This window comes from Tachypleus tridentatus, chromosome 3, assembly GCF_004210375.1.
Source record: "Tachypleus tridentatus isolate NWPU-2018 chromosome 3, ASM421037v1, whole genome shotgun sequence".
Classification (NCBI taxonomy): Eukaryota; Metazoa; Arthropoda; class Merostomata; order Xiphosura; family Limulidae; genus Tachypleus; species Tachypleus tridentatus.
In genome coordinates this window covers 8,522,134-8,545,677 of record NC_134827.1, presented here as the reverse complement: position 1 = coordinate 8,545,677, position 23,544 = coordinate 8,522,134, and the positions used below count along the sequence as shown (strand labels likewise).

At 31.5% G+C, this 23,544-nt stretch overlaps 1 protein-coding gene across 7 annotated transcripts in view; it reads left to right on the top strand.

Annotated features, from left to right (window-relative positions):
• Positions 1-23,544, top strand: part of LOC143246298 (sodium/hydrogen exchanger 9B2-like) — a 57,609-nt gene that overhangs the window by 5,503 nt on the left and 28,562 nt on the right. For 5 of the 7 annotated variants that reach the window (XM_076492775.1, XM_076492773.1, XM_076492777.1 and 2 more), the window contains exons 2-7: positions 5,576-5,743; positions 10,622-10,675; positions 13,162-13,395; positions 13,899-13,986; positions 17,369-17,551; positions 18,389-18,564. In XM_076492775.1, the coding sequence (XP_076348890.1) occupies positions 5,596-5,743; positions 10,622-10,675; positions 13,162-13,395; positions 13,899-13,986; positions 17,369-17,551; positions 18,389-18,564 (883 nt within the window). In that variant the 5' untranslated portion in view covers positions 5,576-5,595. The remainder of the gene's footprint in view (positions 1-5,575; positions 5,744-10,621; positions 10,676-13,161; positions 13,396-13,898; positions 13,987-17,368; positions 17,552-18,388; positions 18,565-23,544) is intronic. The other 2 variants (XM_076492779.1, XM_076492778.1) reach the window with 1 other exon arrangement.

Genomic DNA, 23,544 nt, shown 5'->3' with positions numbered 1-23,544 from the left:
TTTGATATTTCCTGTTATGTTTTTCCTCTTTTTTTAGAAGCATGCCTGTGTTGAAATAAGGGATTGTTTTTCAATTTATTGTGTCAGTCCTACATCACTTTCTAACATCCAGACTCACTAATTATAAATCTTTACATGATCTCATGATTGGCTATATAAAAATTAAGAACTCGGATTATTTTTTTTTCCTCTTGACATGAAGCAAAACTTTAATTATTTTGCAGTTATTCATTACAAAATGTTTCCTTATTTCAGTTCTTGCAATTGCATCCCCATTGGCAGTTAATGATAAACTTACAATACAAATCCTATGATTGGCTTTCTGACAGTTGGTATAGAAAGCTACTAATTTGCAGATGAACATTATAGTTTTATAAATTTTCAAGAATATTTTTCCAGATTTTAGCAGAGAGGTAGTTTTGTATAATGTCTTCATTATTCTTCACATCCACAGGTAAAGAACTGAATTTCATGCAATTTTGAAAATTTTAAGTTGACTTTGAACAAACTTTTGATTAAAGACTTTTGAGGCTTTTATTTATTAATGTGTTGATGAAGTGTACTTTTTTCACTAGTTTTTCTTTTCCATTTCCATGTCCAATAATAAAATATTAAAAACAAAGTGCAAAAATTATTGCAAGAACTATGTAAAAAGTGGAACAGAAGTGTAAGGTATATATCTATGATATTCTAGTATCTTACACAAGTTTTTATTAAATACTTGTTTATTTTGCTTAAAATCAGATTTGAAATAATTTGTACAACAGAAACTTATTTAACAAGATTATTAAAAAAGTAATTTAAAAAGGGGGAACAGGGATTTTCAGTAAAATACAGAAACAAAATAGGTAGCTTAAAGTGAAAATGTAATTGAAAAAATTAAAGTAGCAAGCATAATGTTTTAGACATAGCCTTGACATTATTTACTACAACTTCAAATCCCTGTTTTGACTTTCATAAGTATTACTGCTTTTAGATATGGTATCAAAATAGGAATTTGTAGCTGTTATTTAAACTATGGCTTAAAGGTTTCTATTAGGAGAGACAGCCTAGATATTTCTTTACATTTCACACATTTGAGTAATATGGCCAAAATTGATCATGCCATGGTGAAAAAAGAATGATCCTGGGCATGAATCCTATACGTGACATGAATACAGGTGCAACAGTAAATTAATAATTGAGATGATACATGTTTCATGCCTACTATGTAAACATTAAATTAGATACACAGCCTGCATGTAGCTTTATATGTATGCATGTAGATTATGATGCTTCATATAAACCACAGACCACATTAAAACTATAGTGTTGACTGTTTTAAAACTATTGTTATTTGTTAGGTAGTCAAATAAACTCAAAAACTACACTACACAATGCTCAATAATGCATTTAATAATATTGCCCAGATAAGTGATGGGTAGAGAACTGAAAGTATTTACTTGAGTAAAAGTACTGTTTTAGAAAATATTCACTGAAGTAAAAGTACCTCTTGTTCATGATTACTTCAGTAAGAATAAAAAGTACTAAATATATGCAGTACTTAAGTAGCAGTAAAATGAAAAGTATTGACAAAAACTAGGTAGTTATAGCATTATTAAAAATAGTTTACATTCATCTTAAATTCATAAGTAAAAGGCACTAAGAAATATAAACTCAACAAGCTTTATTTTTTATTTATTAAAACAGTCAATATTACTATTTATGGTACAGCTCTTTTTACACACTCTACTTGTTATTTAGCTTCAACAGAAGCTGATTTTCAAAGTTTCTACCATATATTAGGTCATCTTGGTGTGAACAAGAGCTCTACAGAACTAAACAAATGCTTGCATGCTGTAGGTGCAAGCAGAGAGATGTTTTCAATAATTGAAGCCTTTAGGAAAGATGGAAAACTTTTCAGAACCTCTGTACTGACTGAAATGTTTGCTAGTTTTATATCTAACTTTCTGGTTGCATTATTGGTACAGGTCTTCAGAGATGAAGTGAAATATTTATCATCTGATGAGCTGTTGTGAGGAATTCCTGTCCAGAATTTCTGCCAATCCCTCTTCTTGCTGCCTGGTGTACTTTAGATTTGAAATGGAAATAACAGTCATATTGGGGAGAATATACATATTAGGGATTCAATGTTACACAATAAATGTGACAAAGAAACTGAATTTACTAATAATAGGGATTTTATATCTCAGAATTTTGATTAAATCTCTTTGGATGGGTTAGGCTGTATTATTAATTATTCATTTTTGTAATGTAAATTGGTATTGCTATAAAAACAAAAGGCATGCTTTTGAATTGTTAAGATTCCTAATAGCAAAACAAATTATATTATTAGCAATGAGCAATGGCATGTTAAAGAAAAGAAATAGAAAAGATGAAGATTGTCTAAGATTATTTTTTTTGATCATTTGTATTATCATTGAACTTCAAGAAAAAGATACTGCAGCATAGATCATCTCTGGTCATCCATCATATGACTAAAGCAGATTTTTGATACCATATTCCACCAGCAGTCTTGGAATCTATTCAGTGAGCAGTCACACCAATATAGTTCAGCAATCTATGGTGATTGCAGTATACTTCACTCCTTGCAGCTATCAAATTTTTCTTCTAGTTTAAGCAGCATCATTGGTCTTTGAGCAAACAGTTTTTTTTTTTGTAATGAGGTTGTATGAAGGCTGGAATTCATGAACAAACTGTTGGAATGGTGATAACAATGTTGAAGAGTTGATGGCTCTGAGAGATGAAATTAAACACAAACTTGTTGATTATCTCTTGTGATGAAGACCTGAATACTGCATGGGATGTAATCTTTGACTGCTTGCTTGATGAGGAAAAAATTTGTTTTATTCAGTCGTACTCTTCTGAGCAGGAGCAGTCAACTCGGTGTACTACTGGAGCTTATGTTGGTAGATGCCTGAAATTAGAGACAAATATCATGACAAATTTTTGCTGTTTATTTTGGCAAGTATAATTTGTTCAACCTAAGGTTATTTTGCTTGACATTTATCCTTTTCACACCAAGTGAATTGAACTAGTATTAATGAAACTAGATTCCACTCCAACAAAATAAAGTTCTCCCTATGAAGTACATTTTTATGGTGGCTCTATATATATATAAATATACATATATCATGTAGAAACATTACAATTAAAGATTTAGCCTATGATAGAAACAGGACCTGATTTTCAAAGAATGATTTATGTACAAATATACATTGTTAAATTTTATAATCAGTGATGTCGAGAAAACCCACTTGTAGAGAAAAATGTATATGTAAAAACGGCTCGTTTGGGTTGAGTAAAAAAATTTTCTCAACCCAAATGAGCCGTTTTTACATATATGTAGGCCTTCTGTGGTTTCATTCTTTCTGTGCTGTCACTTAAACTAATTTAACTTTGTTATTCCACTTGTTCATAACTTTGTTGATTTTGTAGAAAAAAAATGCATTTTGAAAAATGTACCTCTACATATTTGTTTAAATTTAAGGCCAAGTTAATTTATATATTGAGTACCACCAGTTTGGAGGCACTGCAATTTCATTAAATTTCCCAGTGTTGTTTTCAGTGAAAATCACTCTTTCAGATATGGCCACAGATGGTTATTTGTGTCAGACAAGATGATCACAGTGTGACAAAGATATAAAATGGCCGCATTCTGTTCCTCCTCAGCAGCACAGGAAATACCACTGCTCAACAAAAACAATCACCATGGCAACCAGAGTGGTTTTTGGTTTTTTTTCAATTATTTCAAATGTAATGAAACTCTTGCAAAAGAAATGTTGTGGACTAAAAGTAGATAATTTATTCTTGAGTTTACTTAAAATAGCTTAGTTGTTATGCACTAATAAATGCCAATCAACCAATATTGCTTGTATCACCTCTTTTTGTAAACCTGCTTCCTCCTCCCTTTAGCTTGTAGGTGATGAATGGTAGATGTATGTGCCTTTTTATGCCTCTTGCATCCTTTATCACAGCAACTACAGTCTTTTTTCCTGATTGTTTCTTCCTACATAATACTTCTGTCACACATGGTCTTACTCCCATTACCTTCACTATTTTGATTCAACAACTTGTTGCCTATTCTTCCTTATCCCTTGACTTCTGTTGCCCTTTCTATGTTACCCATTACACTTTCTCTGGTGATGCATTAATATGGACTCTGAAACATTTTCCCTCTTCTTCCACTGGAGTATGGGAGTTCTTACCAGGTTCTAGCTACTTGGGTGATGAGCCATGAAGGCTTATTTCAGATGTGTGTATTACCACATAGTTGAGAGTATGACAGAGATGTTATGCCAGTGTAGAGGATGTGGATATCCTTCTACTACAGGTCAGATGTCTGTTTCTGGATACCATTTGGTTTGGACTGAAAATTTTCATTGTGCAGTGATCCATCTTTCTAACTGGGAACCCTCTTTCCTTCTGCCACTTGGGATGTTGATTCATAAGTGACTGGTGTTGGTTGAAGCTGGACAAGTCAACATAACTCCTCACATGTGAGTGAGCTGGGATCCTCCTCCTATTGTGGATTGAATAATATGTTCCCAATGCCATATTGTTCTAGATGGGAGTTGACCCTTTATGTTGCATTTCCACCTACCTATCATCATCCAGGTGTCAGTTTCTGCAGGTTACAGGGCTGGTTGTGTTGATTATGCACATTTAATGGCTTGAGTTCTCTTTACAGAGGTTCTCATTCTCTTCTGGTTCTTGGGTCTAAGATGAATTGTAGAAGCTTCTTCTCTTGCCATGATTTTGGACTGGAGTTGACATCTGGCTTACAGTTTGATGTGCTCTAACCACTCTACATTGATGACATATTCATTTTGTCACCATTTTTTTAATGATACATTTCTCTTTTGTGGGTGAAGAATATTTGTTGCTCAAATGTGGTGCAGTCTTTCAAAAGTGTGCTTCCTCTATATGGAGTTGACACACTCCATGAGTGCTCTTCAGATGCCTTTTGAAGGAAGCTGATATATGTAACTTTACACCAGTTCCTTCACCTGTCCATTGTTGGATTTTAGCTATTTTTTTGAGAAGAGGTAAGATTTCATACTGGAAATAAATATTTTCCTATACTGAAAACGTGTGTCAAATTGAAACTTTCCTCCTCTCATGCTTCCCCACCCTTCATTCACACTTTTGGTGTGTTTTTCATGCCTTATCTTGAAGTGAAGATTGGATTTTACTGCATAGAGAGAGTCAACTGTGCTAGGAGAGTGTGTTTCACTCCTACTGGAGGAGAGTTGTCAGATGCTTATTTGAATGCTATTGTGCAGTTGAACCACATGCTAAAAATGTGGAGGTAGGTGGGAGTATTAAGGTTATTTGTGAGTGAGAAGTTTGCAATATAAAGAATAGAGGTAAATACCTATTGGAAATATATTTTCAGTGTAAGGAAATATGATCTTTAAATGAGTTGGCAGAATTGTAATGTCAGCTATTGATTAAATGATTCTAATATGATTATATATTTATATCAAAGGATGTTTGAGAACATGTCAGTATGATATTTTTTTATAGAAATTAAAAAATGAATATTTTTTTTCACACAATTTTCTATCACTAGATTTGTACTGCTGCTGAATCATGGCAGGATCTATAGCAAATGAAATCTCTGATGTGCAGGAAAAAACAGAAAATCAGACATTAAATTTGGATCAAGTTGATAAGGAAAACAACCTAACTTCAGAAGTTGTAAATGAACCTGGCTTAGCTTCAAATAACACATCTCCCAGTAAGAAAAAATTCTTTATTCCTGATTGTTATAAAACAACTACATTGTTTATTTTTACAGTTATTTAATGAAAAGAAAAAATATAGAAACTCATTTACTGAAATGTTTGTTGTTACTTGAAATGTAATGAGCTTAGCACCTTATCATTTATCTATTTTTAATCTTTTAAAATTTTTCATTAATTAATGGCTTCTACATAATAATACCTGTATACTCTACTAGTAATATATAATATTTTTAATGTTATTACTTTTCAAACTGTACTGTCAAATTATGTTTTTCATTTTTGAATTTGTATCTGTTTGCTTCATGAACTTTGAAGATAAATCACAGCTTAAACTCTGGGTTATAAATTGTATAATTCCTTGAGTCCTTTTAGTGGCTCAGAAGTAAGTTTGAAGGTTTATAATGCTACAATCCAATGTTTAATTCTTGTAGTAAACACAATATCGTAGCTTTGCACTTAAACAATTCTTTAAAAATAATATTTTTCTCTTGTAGTGTTTTTTATGAAACTGATGAATTTTCTCTGCTTATAGATAGCCATTATTTTCCCAGAGGTATTGTTTCATATTGTAGTTGTGCTTTCAGTGGTTTATTTTTGTTTAGCAGTTTAACCCTATGACTCCAGCTAACTCTACTCCTGTTTCTGCAGGTGCCATAAGATATTACTAAGTTAAATTCAAAACTGAATTAAACCACATTACTATATACATGTTTTAATGAAATTACTATTATTAAATACATTAAAACTTAAAAGTTTATATTATCTCAGTTTTATTCCTTTATTTTGAAAAGAAACATCTAAAATAATAGTTTTTCTTCTGTCATGTGTTCCACTCACAGTTACAAGTTTTAACTTTGAGCTATTATACATGATTCTGTGATAAAATAACACAGACTTTTAGTACAGAAGGTCAAATTAAAGTTCCACCTCTTTTTAATTAGTGTCTGGAAAGTTTCAAAGGACTTCTCAATGGGGGTTTGACATTCTAATATTTATGAGCTTAGAGTCAACCATGCCCACTTGCAAAGTCAAAGCTTTGTTGTCAAGTGACAGTTTGAAGTTGTATGGCATGTTTATAACCAATAGAAAGAGAAGATTTTGCACTATTCAGTTATAACCTGAAGAAACCTCTACCAATGTATGGATTTGTAGCATGAGATAGAAAGGGAGCTTAGTTCATTGTTCTCTTGAGGAGTATGTAGTATTTGGCAAGTGTTCCTCACCTTATACGTATTAGTTTGCTAAACAGATTGCATTTAGGTTTTATGTTTATATTTTAAATAGTTATATATTATTTGTAATTATAAATGCATATATGAAAATTGTATGATTGTATACATTTAACTTGATGTTGTTTGGCTTGTGGAAATGTCTTAGCAAGAAAGTGTCATTTGTGTGTGAGCATTAGTGAAAAACTTGTTGATAGCCTTTGTTCTGAGATAACTATAGAACACTTATAGAACATTGTGGGGTCAGGTTGGCATATCTGCATTAAAAATAAAAGCAAAGAATCAGAAAGGAAAATTAAAAATAAATTATAAGTGAAAAGATAAAGACATTAAATTATGCATATGAGAAAAACAAGATTCAAAAGTATTCAACAAAAATGTAGAAGGCATGTACATATTTCCATTTCTTAAATATAAACATTTCATTGCACTTTACATTGATGATATCTAGAGTCAGTGATATAATAGAGAGAATGGAAAATGTAAATATTTACTTTAAAAAGCAGTTGATATTAATTTAGGAGGTTCTAGAGATAATGCAAATTAAATGTGAAAACTATAAGATAGTAAACAGTATTTTTATACTCAAAAATTACATTGCACGTGAACTATTCATAGTTTGGGTGCAAATAACTACATTAAATAATGAATGTTATATTATAAATAGTATAAAATATCAAAAGTAAATATCTTATTTTTCTAAAATTACATAATTTTAGGACTGTTCAATTGTATAAAGAACTTTTATGAGAGTTACTTACCTGCTTACAGTGTAAGTAGGTAGTTGTCCTAGGGTTGAGGCTTTTCTTAGAGACATGCAGTTCATGCCTTACTTTTACATACTGATCTTCTAGGGTTTGGATGATTTTCATTAGAATCTTGGATTTTTGCTTTGGGAAATGTAGACTCATGGCTTACTCTAACTCTGATATTCTTTTACAGAAAACTGGTAAAGAATAATTGATATTGCTGAGCCTATTATTCAACAAGTATTTTTTATTTGCATTCCATAAATGTTTGTATGGTTTTAATTTTTGTTTAATAATGGTAGTTTTTCTATTGAAAGGTTTGATGTCAATATTTTTATCATTAGATGTTGAACTACTATCCTCTTCATTTGGTGGACTGTTTACAACTCAGAACTTGCAGTGACAACGTGTATTTCTGCATATACACAAAACACTGGTTTCTGATTATAAGAATAAAACATACTTTTTATTGTTTGAGATTTAAAGCCCTATTATAATTTGCAGAAAATAACCACTTCAAGAGACAAATACAATGGTATCTCCACAAAATAATAGAACTGAGAAAAGATATTAGATCTTCAAATCTGTTCAGTTTGTATTCTTTGTGACATTATAGGATTTTTGTTATGACCTAATACAGGTTAAACTCATTAACATGCATGCATATCTATGAATCTGACCAGTTTCAATGATTTACGTACTTCAAAGCCAACTTCTCACATGCACAAATTCCTTGCAGTTAATACAATTTTTTGTAGAATATGCTTAATATCTGGTGGCATTATTTAGTGGTACAGGTTATAAACTTGAATGAGGTTTTAGGATATTGCTTTAACCCTGTGTTAGTCTTCCAAGATCTTTATAATCCTCAAATATTCTGTATACATAAGTGCCACAGATGGAAGCACATACATATTTGTTGTTCTTAGGGGCTTTGGCTAGTTTTTGTTAAATTGTTACTTAGTTTAAGTGGTAAAAAACAAGCTGTAATAATCAATATTCATTTATTTATTAATGAAGGAAAATATTTTGAGTGTTAGTGTTTATTGTTTCTAAAATAATAGTTTATTAGTATTTAAATATCTTTAAATAATTTTTTTATGATTGGTTCTGCTCAAACCCCTAGAAAGTGACTGGTAAAATTTTACAGAAGATTAATGCAGGGTTACATATACAGTTAGGCAGAAGCTACATGGCCTACTTTGCAAGTAATAATTACAAAACTAATACATATACCTTATCACTATGGGCTTAAAGAATAAAGTGTTGTTTTTGACTAACACCCTCAAATTTATATAAATACCAAATATTTAGGAGCTACTATGTACAATCAAATCTAATAATTAATAAAATCTATTATCGATGAACATTAGTTAGTGCTACTTAAAACAATGAACTGACCAACATCATTATTATGGTTTTTAATAAATTAAAGTAATAAGAATTTTGCTGTTTTAATTTCTCATTATTATTTCTGATTAATTTGATGTTTTTCAGCATTAGATCATAATTTACAAAAATAACCAATTGAACAAAATTTTTGTTTCCAGTTGTTACTATTTTCAATTATTCGAACTATTCAAGTAATTTCAGTATAACCTGTTGCTAATTTATTGGCACAAGTGTGTGTGGTGGTATGCATATGTTCTGCTTGTATAAAATTGTAAATTTAAAGGTGTGAGTGTTAGTTACACAACTAGATGTTCATATCTAAATAGTAATAGCTTTATCTTAATATATTATTTATTACAAGTTACAAATGTAAGTGTTACTACTAAGGTAAGATTGTTTTAATAAGAAGTTAATATTCATTATTAGTTAATTGCTCAAAATAATATTAATTTTATTGTGAGAAAAGAAAGAGATTAGACACTATGTGAAACAAGTGAAACATTATGTAATTGTTCCTCCAAACTCAAAGTAAGTGTGTTTTATGAAAGATAGCAACTTTAGTGAAGACCGAAAGGAAAAGTCTTAGGAAGAGTTGTTGGAAGCCAGTGAAAATTTAGAATGTTTTCCAAACTCAGAAAACATTGTATTATATTATGATATATATAATGGATCTCTTCCCAGGACATGCTCTACCCATGTCACTGTTTGTCATTCCCATCAAAAATTAAAAAAGGTTGTATTATTAAGGTGTTATGTGACTCACAAGATGACACTTTGTTATCTTAGGGCAAACGTTTTTGACTGGTGATCTACAATCTACATTTAGCCCAAAACAGGGAACTAAGTGGCCTGCCAGCAGGTAGCAAAAAATGATAAAATATCTAAGCACACATGTCATAAATTAATTTGTTATTAAGACACACAGAATGTTTGGTTATTATATATACATACTTGACCAATATAAGTGAATGGTGCTAAAATGTTTTCTAATGTAAAAAAAACAAACTGTTTACTGTCTTATGAATATTTGAAAATGTTTGTAATGATATTCCATTGAATGTTAATAGTGTTCTGTTATTAAAACACTATTGAAACTTGTTCAGCTTATTATTATGCATGTCTATCGTGTTGCTTATAAATGTTAATCTCATATTAATTTTTTTTCCCTCTGACTTGGCTCCCATAAAAAATAATTGAAGTGCAACTCCCTGTGGAGATGGCCTAGAATAAGAAGTAGCTTGAACAAAAGAAACTAGTAACTTCCTTCATCAGTGTTTTGTGGTTAGAACTAAATACCCTTATATGTAGGAACTGTTTTTTTTGTTTGTTTTAATTTTCAGTTAACTTTTGAATAAGTGAGTAGGGAATCTAGTATGTCAAGATATCACAGAATGAAGAATATACACAGTACTAGCTTAACTACATATTGGCTGGTATCTTTTAGCTCTTTTGCAACATTTGTATTCTTTACACTAGTGTTGAGGTTAATTATATATTGCAGGTTCACAGTGTTGGAAGGGGGGAAAACCGTTACAGATATTATCCAATCATTTAAGTAAGTTTATCAAATTATATTTATAAGCTTTATTTCAGTGACAGAAAAAAATGAAAACACTCTTCCAAAAACATCGTTTTCTTTATGTAGTTTTGTGTAAGTTTTAAAAGCCATGAATTATCACTTTTAGAAAAAAACAATGATTTAGGATGCATGTATAACAAAAATAATTTTAAACTATATAATGAGTTCTATGGTACTTGGTTGGTGGATCATAGAGATAACCTATTGGATGGGTTCAACACGATGACCAAAACCATTCAGATCAGAGTAGGGCAGTGGTGTAGAGGAAGTTAACAAGATCCTCCAGATTGGTGATTTAACCAGAGTTGAAACACCGAAATGCAGTTCATCTTTCCAGTTTGTTGTCTTCATCCTACCCTTATATGGATGTTGATACCCAACAAGTGAGGTTTTGGAGATTATGTGAACCAAATCATTTAAGTCCTTACATGGGTTTCAGGTTGTCCATTTTCCTCTCTCAATAGGTCTTCTGTGTTGTGGGTCTCGGAAGGTCTTTTTTGACATGTTTCTACTTCTGTCCTATATTTTATTTTATTGTTATGAGATTGTTGGCAACCTGAGTCATTTCTAGCTTGTTTCATAGTCATGGGGGTTGAGTGCATTTAAGGGCTTTTCTCAGATTCTGGATGACACATTCCTGGATACCTGGCATTAGGTCACCCTGATGCCTGGAGTCTTCTGATAAGTTTCTGCTGGATCTTAGGATTCAAGTTGAAGATAATATGATCCTCATGAGGTTGTTTGTACTTGGCAAGTGATGTTTTGGATGTAGTTGATTTACTGAGTGAGGTCCATCATGCCCTACCACTCTACACCATGAGGCACATTGTCAGTTACCCACTTTTTATCATGGGATTGAGTGATTTTTCATTTTTTCTGTCTCTTTTTCTTACACCATCTTTTCCCATTCAGGTGTGTTTCATACATGTTTCTCCATGTCTGATTGTCCTAACTATTTCTCTTTTCATGGTAAAGAGATACCTGGCTCAGATGTGGTGCAATGCCCCTCCTCAGATCATCTGATCTGTTCCTTCTCTTTTAAGTAGTGTCCTTCAGGCTCTTCCAGGGGATATATCTGTGCTTTCCTCACTTTGCTTCATCCTCCATTTCAATGTGAGATTTAAGCTAATCTTGTGAGTAGAGGAAGAGTACCATATTCAGAAGTTATAATTTTCCTAAACAAAAATGTATTTCTGATAAGTACTCCTCTCCACTCATAATTCCCCCCTTTCCTCCTCACACATTTTTGGTGTTCACATCTTTGTTAAACTTCCAGGTGATAGTTTGGTACTGGTGAATAGCAGCAGTCACATGTATCATATGATAGAGTACTCTCCTATTGGTGGACAAGTGATGTATGATGATTTTCAGGAGAGACATTTTAGAGCTTTGGACTCCAATACAGGGATGATGAAGGCTTGTGGCATGCCTTCAAAAAAGTTAATAAATAGAGGGCAGCACTAAACAAGAAAAGTTAGTCTTATGAGAGTAGGAAAGTACCTGTAAGAAATAAATTTTCATTTTAGAAAATATAACTTTTGTTTAGAAAAAAGAAGTATCTATCTATATATATAATAAAAATATGCATAGAAAATAAAAAATAACATTTTCTTTTAGATTAAGATTTTTTTGCTCTCAGAAACTGACCTTCATTAACTAAATTTTATTAAATTTGTTGTTCAAAAACTAATTCATGAAGATTTCAAACATGGATTTCAAAACCCAAACAATAATCCAAAGGTAAATCAGAATGCACTAAAACTACAATAATTTACTTGGTTTTCTAATTGATCTACAGAGAGTCTTAAAAAAATTCCATTTTATCAGAGCACTGACTGTTGTCATCACTGAATAAAACTTGTTTGGGAAATGGTGCCTTTCAAAGAAATAGATTAATATAAAGTTGTTATAATCATATAGTTTCCAAAATCACATTACTTTTGGATATAAACACAAAATTGTGACAATTAAACATAAGTAGAATTATTACAAAGTTATGAAGAGTTGAGAGGATTCCTGTAGTGGGTGTAATAAATCTTATTGGTATCTCCAAAAATGAAGAAGGTGGGAGATTTTGATTTTAATTTCTTTAATGTCAGTATCTATAGTTTGTGTATCTAATTTGTGGACAATCTGAAACCAATACAAGGGAAGAAAGAAAATTCAGAGCAGAAGGGTATCACATGGCATGTACAAGTAAAGATTGAGAATTTATTTAAATGTATTCTTTTTGAATTAAGAAATCAAAAATTATATTAATTATAAGCTACTTTTTTTGCCAGACTATCAGCATACATTGATGAAAACCCATTTATATAATTATTTTTAAATTTTATATATGATCTGTATACATTTTTAAAAAATTGTGTATAATATTTGTCAGAAGACTTGTCATGTAACTTTCCATCAAACGAAGAAAGACAAGAACTAAATCTACATTTTTTTATTTCTTTTTTAACTAGATGATGGCCAAGATGATAAAGGAAAGAAGAAAAATATGTGGTGGCCTCCAAGGGGACTTCTTGCCAATTATCTGGCTTTGACTATAATTGTTGTCCTTTTTTATGGAACATTAGTTGGATTATTGGATTCTCTCGCACTTCCTGGTGGACATATCTTTGGTTTGTTTATTATTGTTGTGATGTGCCATATTGCTGGGGAGCTGATAACTCTACTTCGGTTACCATCATTGCTTGGTGGGTAAACAGTTCTCAGAGAAAATTGTTTAACATGGCTTATTCTGTTTAATTCATAAGATATTCATTTTATCTGTAGTAAAAAGGGTAACAATACTACAAAGTAATGTTTTAAGAAAGTGATATTTTTACATAAGTAAAATTATTTTCAAATTGTTATAAGTGTGCTGAAGGACTTAATTTATATTTTTATTTATTTTTTATTGAAATGTTACAAAAGTTTCAGAATAATGGTGATGCTGTAAATTAGTTTAGCTACTAGTTAGATGACTTTGTTTGACAGGAATGTCAGTTAAAGTGTTAATACCAGCCATTCTGAGATACATAGTTAAAGAACTGTTAAAAAAGCTTCAGGAAACAAACATCTGTATTTGTACCATATTTCTTGTTTTCATGTTGTATACTTATGAAAATAACTTTTTCTTAATATTTTATTTATAAACAGTAAAAGCTTAATTTTCTTGAACTTTTTTAAGTTTATTTATATATTTTATTAATTTTAGGTATGTTAACAATGGGTTTCATGTTAAGAAATGTCCCTAAAATCAATTTTGCTGAAGATTTGGATCCAAAATGGGCATCAGACTTAAGGTAATGTTTTTGAACTGAGATATAACAGTTACATTTGTTACATTATGTAGTTTATGTATTACTATTTCAAATAACCAGAAATTTGAATTTGAATTTAGAAGTTAATTAAGTTTTAAAATGTATCAAATTTAAACACAAATATATTTTAATAAACAAACAAAAAATAATATACTTTGTAACAATGGTTATTATTAGTAGTTATTACACATGGTGGTTTGTATACGAGAGTTTTACAAACTTACAAACCATATTGAGTCTTATCTGGTCTAGAACTGAATATTTTATTGGCAATCCAGGTCCACAGTGAGCAGAATAATTCTGAGTGGATATTGTCACACACCTCCTTTAAGCTAGATAGCTTGATTCTTGTTTGGCCTTATGCCCTTACAAGCTGACTTGTCAAAGGTATTTAATGTCCTCGTAGAAATACTAACACCTGAAGTTACTTTATTGAAGTTGAAGGGTATGTAATGTTCAAAATTTATAAATGTTCCTGGTCCAATTCTGTAGTGTTCCATTTAGTAGGCATTAAACACAATTATAACTTTCAAGGCCTATAGCACACTGACTATAATTGACTAATAATATTCTTCTTCTGTCTCTCACTTAGCTGCTTTTATATGAATCACACATGTTTCTTGAAGTTTTAACAATGTTCTAGCATGTTTTTGTAAAACAAATATTGTTGATTCTTACTCTCAAGAATATTTTACAAATTTTGAGAACAGACGGGTTTTGTGCAATTCACAGTGAAGAATATACATCACAGGCAAAATAAAAGAAAACTATACTGACACAAGCATAGGCATCAAAATGTATAACGGTAAATCCAGTACATATCAGGAGACTGTAGATTTTTGAAATGGAGGGTTTTGTAATGATCTCATCTAATTTGTATCATAAAATTTTTGATCTCAGAAAATTTGTTAAAGAAAATTATATTTCTTGTTCATATTTTGTTAATTCTGTGTAAATAAATTGTAGACAGTAAAATAAAGCACATTTTTAAAAAAATATTTACAGTAGACATTCAAACATGTTTTACTCTGTCTTCATAATGGTCTTGGAGAGGAGACTGTAGATTTTTTAAATGGAGGGTTTTGTAATTTTGTTTTTCTCCTCAAATATAGATCTTACTACATTTCAGTGTACAAATTAAACAAGTTTTGTAAGATTCTTATCTCATCGTTTTAAGTCTGTCATATTTTTAGTCTTAATAGTTAGTCTTATAGTTGTTAAATCCATAAGAGTATGTTGGATGGGATTATTGATTTTTATTCCTAAAACAGAACAAAAGGTAGACTCAAGTTAAACTTCCTTTTTCTTTAATATACTTAATTTGGACAGTAGGAAATGATATTATAATTTAGTTCATGATAAAATTATAAAGTATTGTTACATATTCCTGCTGTTAAATAAGGTTTGTGATTTAATGGCGCATGATATTTATGATTGTTACTATGTGTTCTGTAATACAGCTCATATTAATATATTCATGATTTTCTCACAACAAATACAAGGATCTGAGTTTCTGTTGCCTGAAATTTAAAACTTCATTGAATATTGGTGGTGCAAGGAAGGTTTGGAGTGGAGTAAAAAAGGAAAAAATGGAGCAGTTTACTTGAAGTAAAAACATTTATAATAATTCATACGTGCTTTGTTTTGTTAACTTTACTTAATGAACAATCAGCAGATGGCTATTTCAAACTACTAGTCTTAATTCAGAACATTTGATTTGGACACTCATCCAAAAAAAATAGGTACTTTGTAGGTTTACATTTTGTACTGTAAAATGTGAACTTGTACTTTCATGGGATTTCTCATTTGTAAAATTAATTTTTAATTTCAAACTGATCTCCATCGAAGCGTTGAAGGAACTTTGTCTAATCATTTTCAGTTGGAAAAAAAATAATATATCACTTATGTAAAAATAAAATGCATCCAGCAGATTAACTACAATCATTCAGAATTGTATATTATAAATTCTATTTAGTGTAAAAATTTTCATTCTTATGTATTCCAAAAATTTTTAAATTAAAAACGTAACTGTAGGATTTGGTAGCAGTCAGCCAAACATGCTCGCATCTTTTAGCTGTGGGGGCATTATAATGTGACGGTCAATCCCACTATTTGTTGGTAAAAGAGTAGCCCAAGAGTTGGCAGTGGGTAGTAATGACCAGCTGCCTTCCCTCTAGTCTTACACTGCTAAATTAGGGACGGCTAGCACAGATAGCCCTCGAGTAGCTTTGTGCGAAATTCAAAAACAAACAAACAAACTGTAATGTTCTTCCAAGCTAAACTTTTATTACTTTATTACAGTCTATGCGAATCGACATTGAACTGGAAGCCACATTGACTTATACAGTTGAGAAGAAAAAAAAAACTTTTATTGCAATGTTAGATTGTTAATCAGTAAATTCTCAAAACTGAGATTTGGACACATCAATCATACCATGACAACTGAGGTTGAAAAATGGCAATTGGCCAAAAATTGATAAAGCTACCTCTGTATTGTAATTACAAGGTTATATAATATTATTTTGTTCAAAATGATTATGTCTTTCCTCCTGATTGATAATAATTCCATGCTATACTCAAGGAAGTTTGGAGTGCATTGAAGTCAACACAAAATAAAAATGTGTATGGCTAAAATAATTATATGCATGGAGTTAAATACATAGAGTGTTATCTACTGAATTACAATTCTGAAGTGTTTTTGTTCTTTTAAATGTGAAGAATAACTACAGATTTTTAAAATTTTTTGTTGAATGGAGCAAGTTTTTCCTTGTTTTACTATTTTAATGAATTATTTTGCAAGTAAATTAGAAGGTACTTATATATTGAAAAATTTAAGTAATTTACTTTAAATGCTTTGGCATGTTTTGGAGCAGTAACGAATAAAAATATATGCGCTAATCTTGATGCAATTTGTAAACGTGATAGTATACTTTTCTATAAAGAATTTTATGTTTTTAAGTCTAATGTATATTTTATTTGTTATCACAAGTAAATCTGTATCTTTTGTTTCCTGGTGGGATAGTGGTAAGTCTATGGATTTATAATGCTAAAATAAGGAGTTTCGTTCCCTTTGGTGGATACAGCAGATAGCCTGAAGTAATATTCAGGTTGATTCAAATTGCTCATATTGATTCTCTGCTTTTCCAGTCATATATACTACTTTCTTTTATAAAAAACAACCTTATTGAAGTGCTTTACATTTTAAAAATGGCTGAAACTTCTTTCTTTTTACAGATTTAATTAGGTTTAAGTAGTGGCACAAAACGTTTTTGACAGATTTTTTTTAAATAATTGTCTAATTTTTTTAATTTCACTGAGATATTTCTTCTTTTTAACAATTTAATTTGTTAAATTTTTATTTTAGAAGTGTAGCATTAGTAGTTATTTTACTACGAGCAGGAATGGGTCTTGATCCACGTACTCTTCGTAAGCTCAGTCTAGTTTGTTTCCGTTTGGCCTTCACCCCTTGCTTAGTAGAAACTGTGACAGTTGCTGTAGCCTCTAACCTTTTGCTTGGATTTCCATGGCTGTGGGGATTCATCCTTGGGTAAGTTAAATCTTGTATAGAAATAAAGGCCAATAGATAGATGTGGTTCATAATAATATCTTATTATAACAACTGTGGTAAAAACAGTTTTAGAAGTGTTACCAAAACACATTCAAAAGTTGTATACCTTGGTATTGTTTTCAGTACAGTTTTTACTTCCTTTTTTTATTGTATTGTAAAACATGTATAAAAATTTTCTTGTGAAGTATCATTTATATTAGATTTTTTATTAATTAAAACTTAAGTATTATTCAACAGTTTAATTTGTTAACACAGTGTTGCCTATTGTGTCTCAAAGAATTAGATATAATACTGAATAAAAACAATCTATAGGATTTACATTTTTCACTTTTGGAAATTAATTATAACTCCACAGACTTTAACAAAGATTGCAATTTTGCCTTTGCTAGTATTTAGCATTCAAGTCATAACTTTTAAAAGTTTTGTCATGTATATGTTATTTATGATTGGATTTTGCCTCTCATCATCCAGAAATTAATAGTAGATATGTTGATAAGAATGTGCAAAAAGCTGAGTAGTTTAAGTGATGTATTTTTTTCTGATTTAGTGATTGAACATTTGGTTGTACAGTTGTGTTGAAACCAAAGTAATGTATTTGACTTAGTGGGAATATCTATAGTTTGTTTCTTTTTATTGTAATGAACCATGTATGATATTTATGATTTGATAATTTTTCAATGAAGAAATAAGATTTTCTTAATTTATTTTACTACTTTTTGGTGATATTTCCTGAACATAGAAGTATTTGAAGATAGTTTCAGCTAATATAATTAACGTTTCATTAGTTTATAATGGCTTATTTTTGAAATTTCTTAGTTTTGTCCTGGCAGCAGTGTCTCCAGCTGTTGTTGTACCAAGTATGTTGGATCTTCAGGATAAAAAACTTGGTGTGAATAAAGGCATCCCAACACTTGTTATTGCAGCAGCCAGTATAGACGATGTCTTGGCCATAACAGGTTTTGGTGTTGTCCTTGGTATAACATTTTCAGAAGGTAAGCTTGAGATACTTGTGTAATTGTCAAAAGTCAAGTTTTACAGTTTTTTATATTTGGTTCTAATGGGTTTTAAAATAGGGTTCAAGTCTTGTGCAGATTCTAGTATATGAGCATAGTAAAAGGTATCTCCATGTTCTACATTCTTAATGTATTTCTTGGCATTTGTTTTGTGGGTTTCCTCATTCTGCACTCCTTTGTATGGATAAGGTTTTTTTTATCTCTCAAGTATCATCCAATGCATTATTTTATTAATGCTTTGTATGGAAGGTTTCTGTATTATTTGTCAATTCATTGGTTAGCCTCAGATGAAATATATCACATCTGTTACTTCTGGTCTCTGTCTTCAACAAGTGTGACTCTTCAAAGGATAATAAAACTCCACAATAAAAGAAAAAGCAATTTGACTCAGACCCAAAGACTCTGAGACAATTTATTTGACACACACTAATTGGATTCCTTTGATTTTTAAAGTTCAAATTCCACTCAAATGTCTTTCTGAATAGTTACAGTGCTGTGCTTGAAACTAACATTTGTGGCATTAAAATTAAATAAATAAGAATACACATTTTAAATACACCATCTATATTTTTCCTTGTGTAAAATGTTTTGGAAAAAGTGAACTGTTTAGCTTACATATGTTAACAGAGTTACTAGTGTGCAGGGAAATACAGTTGAATATTGCTACCTGATGGAAGAAATCTCTTGCATATTAATAGAAACTTTAATAACCAGTAAAGACACAATGTGGTGTGGGAAGAAAAGTGGGGATAACCTTGCCTTGGTTGTTTGATGAAGTAGGCACTTGCTATTTAAAAACAACACTAGTTAGTTCTTTTTGTCATGAGGAGGGACTATTTTCCATTCTCAATATGAAATTTACTTTGTGTTATGAAGCATAAATTAAAAATTAGTAAAATTTGTAGTTAACAGAAAACAAGTTTGTTTGATATATTTCATTGAGTTTTTTCCTATTTATTCAGTATTAACAGCATTGCAGTGTGTAAATTTAATTTGATTTTTCTTAAGTGAGATTTTTCTAGCTATTCACTGTTAAGTAATCATTTTGTTGCATACACGTATTCTTTAGTAACATTTTGTTGCTACCTGTGTGTCTGTTGATACAGGGTTAACTCTGCAAAATGTAGCAAATAAGCTTATTTTTTTTAATTCTAAAAATTTAGCTGTTTAGTTTTGGTCTTCCATGTTTGTTATTTTCTGCTGTTATTTCCTTTAAGGTTATTCTTTTATCCATTTACTTTTTGTTCTTAGGATAATTTAGATAGCTCTTTTTCTTTGAGATCATTGTGTTATTAGCCCAGGCCATTTATAGGGTAAGGAAATTGTTTCCTTAATAGTCACAGTTTTCTCCTTCTGTGTCTTTTTATTTTTTATGCCATTTTATTTGTTTCTAGAGGGATTATTTTTTGAGTGGCTGTTTTAAAAGCCAGAATGCCATACCATTCATCTCTCATGGGAAATTTGTTGCAGGAAACTTCTGTTTCCTATTCTTTCCCCTTCTGTTCTCATGAATGCAGTACCCAAGTTTTTCTTGAGTCTTCATTTAACAATGTCTTGTGTGTTTTCCTTCAGCTTTCTATAATAACGTTGAGGCATTTAACTCCAGCCCAGTTGTATAGGGATGTCTCTTTATTTTTCTTACGTTTTGTGGTATTTTTTTTAGAAGCTAAGATTTTTAAGTATATTCTTTCTCAGTTATTGATCAGCTTACTGATTTGTTCTTGTTATCTTGTTAACCTGTTCTTTTTGCATGAAGTACAGGGTTTGACTATGCTGTATTAAAATAAGTTTGGTGTCTCACTATATTAACACATTTGATCATATTCTGTCTGACAACTATGCATTGTGACTATAGCCCTGCAGTATAGTTTCCTTTGCAGAATAGTCAGTCGGTCATGAAGATGCCCTGTCTAATGCACACCACTCCTTCCAACAGTTCAATTACAAAAATCCATAGGTATTGCAAATGGAATTGCATGAATATTCTTTTTCATTTGGCAGCTGCTTGAAGTGTGCAACCATTGAACAGATGTGTCATCCAGCATTTGTTGTATGTGACTTGTGTTGCTTTTGCAGCATTATTTGACATTGAGACCTTTCCTGATTATATTGTGTACTATTAGCTGGGACAGGATGGATGGCTTTTGTCACTAACTTTTGTGTTTGTGGATTTTCATCTGTTAAAAAATGCCACTTTACTTACCATAGCTGTAGTATAATTTGTTGTTTCTCTTTCTGAATAACCATTGTGCCCCCATTATTGATGTACAATATTCCTTTGTTTTATAATACAGTTGATTAAAAGGGATATCACAATCTTAAAGATTTCAAATTTTGTATCTGAACACAGCTTTATGATTTGAGTGTATGAGTAATTTGTATAGGAAATAGTTGTTACATGCACTTCTCAAGAGCAGTAACATTTCAGTGGTATCACAAAGAACAAACAATGTCAGTATGTAGTTTGATATATATCATTTCACCACAACATTTTATTGGCTGTAGTTGGCACATGACCTGTTGACTTACATATTCATAACTGTTTTAATATAACTTACTTAACCCTAAGTATATGCAAATTCCTCCCCCTCTCCCCCATCCCCATTACACAGGCCATTTTGTGGTAGTACTTTCATGTGCTCAACAAAAAATAAGTTTGTTCATGTACTTTTTAAGAAAATGTATATTGGCTCATTTCCCACCCATTTCTTCTTGCAACTTTCTTCAGAAATTCACAAACTGATGTAGTTTTGATTGACAATTTTGAGATCTGATGTGTCTTGTAAAATTGGTATAGGTGTATAAAGCTGTTTACTGATGTTTTGTAAGGAAATTATTTAGAATTCTCACCAAGATGCTTCATTTGGTATGCTAGAGTACCATTTTACCATATTGTTTTTGTCCTTCATTAAATTATCAGTGCCATAGGAATTTTCAAACACATATTGTTCATAGGTTTTCTTCCTATATGGATATATTTCTCCTCATCTTATGAATATGAGAAATACCCTTCATACATGTCATACCAATTTTTCAGATTGCTGTTAACCTTTAGGTACATTGTTACACATGCTTGGAGAACCAATTTGTATGGTTGTATTTCTGTTGGTTTTTTTTTGTGCATTACAAAATGGGAGCAGAAACTTTTTGAGTTTTAACTTTTTTTCTTTCCCTTTTCAAAACAGAAGAGTTTTAAAATTGAAATTAAATAATGCTAAGGTCACTGTTCACCTCTTGAAAGATGTCATACATTTATTAACACATTCAAGTTTAGCCTCATTACTGTTTTGAGTTGTTTTTGTAGGGTTATTACTTCCACAGTTCAACCTATTGATTCTAATTTTAGTTTATCTTATTCTTCTCTCTGCTTCCTTTTTTTTCACAGCTGTGTTACATAATTGAGAAATAGGCTGTTACCTTTTCCTAAACAGTTGGTTTATGATTGTAATTTGTAAATCTTAATTTCTGAGGACATTAAGTATATTTCTACATCTGATGGTTGAGCAGATTTGGTGGTATAGATTTCAATACCTTACCTACTCCCCCTCAGTGCAAATTCCTGTATTTGTTGAGGGGATCTCCCAGAGAAGATTCTGTACTTTTAGTTTACCTCCTCTGGGATCTAAACATCCATTCACGTGTTTGCTGTGCATGGCTACCCATGAAGGGGAGGAGAGGATCCTGGTGGTTGAGGGGTCTAATGCTAATACACTGCTTTAGCCTTGAATTCTTGTAGATGAGCAGGCTTTGCCCACTTGGGCTAGGATCAATCAAGTACCAGTGTTGGATGTTCTCAACAGGGTTTGTGGACATTGTGTTTGATGCTGGTGTTTGGGTATAGTGCTCACAAAACCCTGGTGCTGCTGCAGTGTTCTTGTTTGGCATTGTAGTGTGTCCTCTCGTAAGGATTCATGGTGGGTGTGGTCAGTAAGCACTGAAATATTCTTTCTTTATTATGGATCCCCCAACTTAAAATAAAAATGTAAAAAAATTTAAGTAAACAACCACCTCTTGAAGATTCTGAACAGCAATCTTTAACTTCTTCAACACCTGTACCTCATTTTCTGATATCAGACAAATCTTTAGGGCAAATTTAGAAGGGACTAGAGGGGCTTGCTGGCTCTCCTAAGTCAGTTAAAAAGCTACATTCTGGGGACTTCTTGGTGTAAACATCCACTACAAAACAGAGTGAACTCCTCTTGCATTTGAAGGTTATTGGGGAAATACCTATTGAGGTTACTTCCCATGCTACTTTGAATTTTTCACAAGTTATTGTTGAGAGGGATTTGAATAACATCTTTTGGATCAGAGATCCTTGCTGGTTTCTCCACCCAAGGAGTTTCTGCAGTGTGGTGTATCTCCAATTGCAAAGATGGAATTATAATGCCAACCAATGCCCTAATTTTGACATTTACATCACCATGTCCACCTCCTACCATTAATGTAGGTTGCCTAACTTGCAAGGTATGACCATATATTCCAAGCTCTCTCATATGTTTCCAATGTCACCAGTTTGGCCACTTTAAGACATCATGTCGTGGTTCATTAATGTGTGCTCATTGTGGTGGAAAGGACCATGATGTTTATGAGTGCAAAATGGATTTTTGTTGTGGTAATTGTAGTGGCTCTTACCCCAACATTCTTGTCCTAGGTGGGTAGAGGAAAAAGAGTTACAGTGTTTGAAAATAGTTCACGTTTCTTACCCGAAGGCTCAAACATTACTGTCCACCACTCCATCTTGAACGTTTACTGCTTTACTCCACTCCATTATTACAGTAGAAATGCAGACAGATCTCTCTGTTTTTCTGTCAGAGCCATTTTCAAACCACATGAAGCTTTTGCCCTTTGTGTTTAAGAGAGTTGACAAGTCAACGTCAACACCCATTTATATCCCCACTATTTCTTTCAGTGGCAACTTTCCTGTACATGGTTAGGGGACCTCCTAGGAAAGGTTCTGTT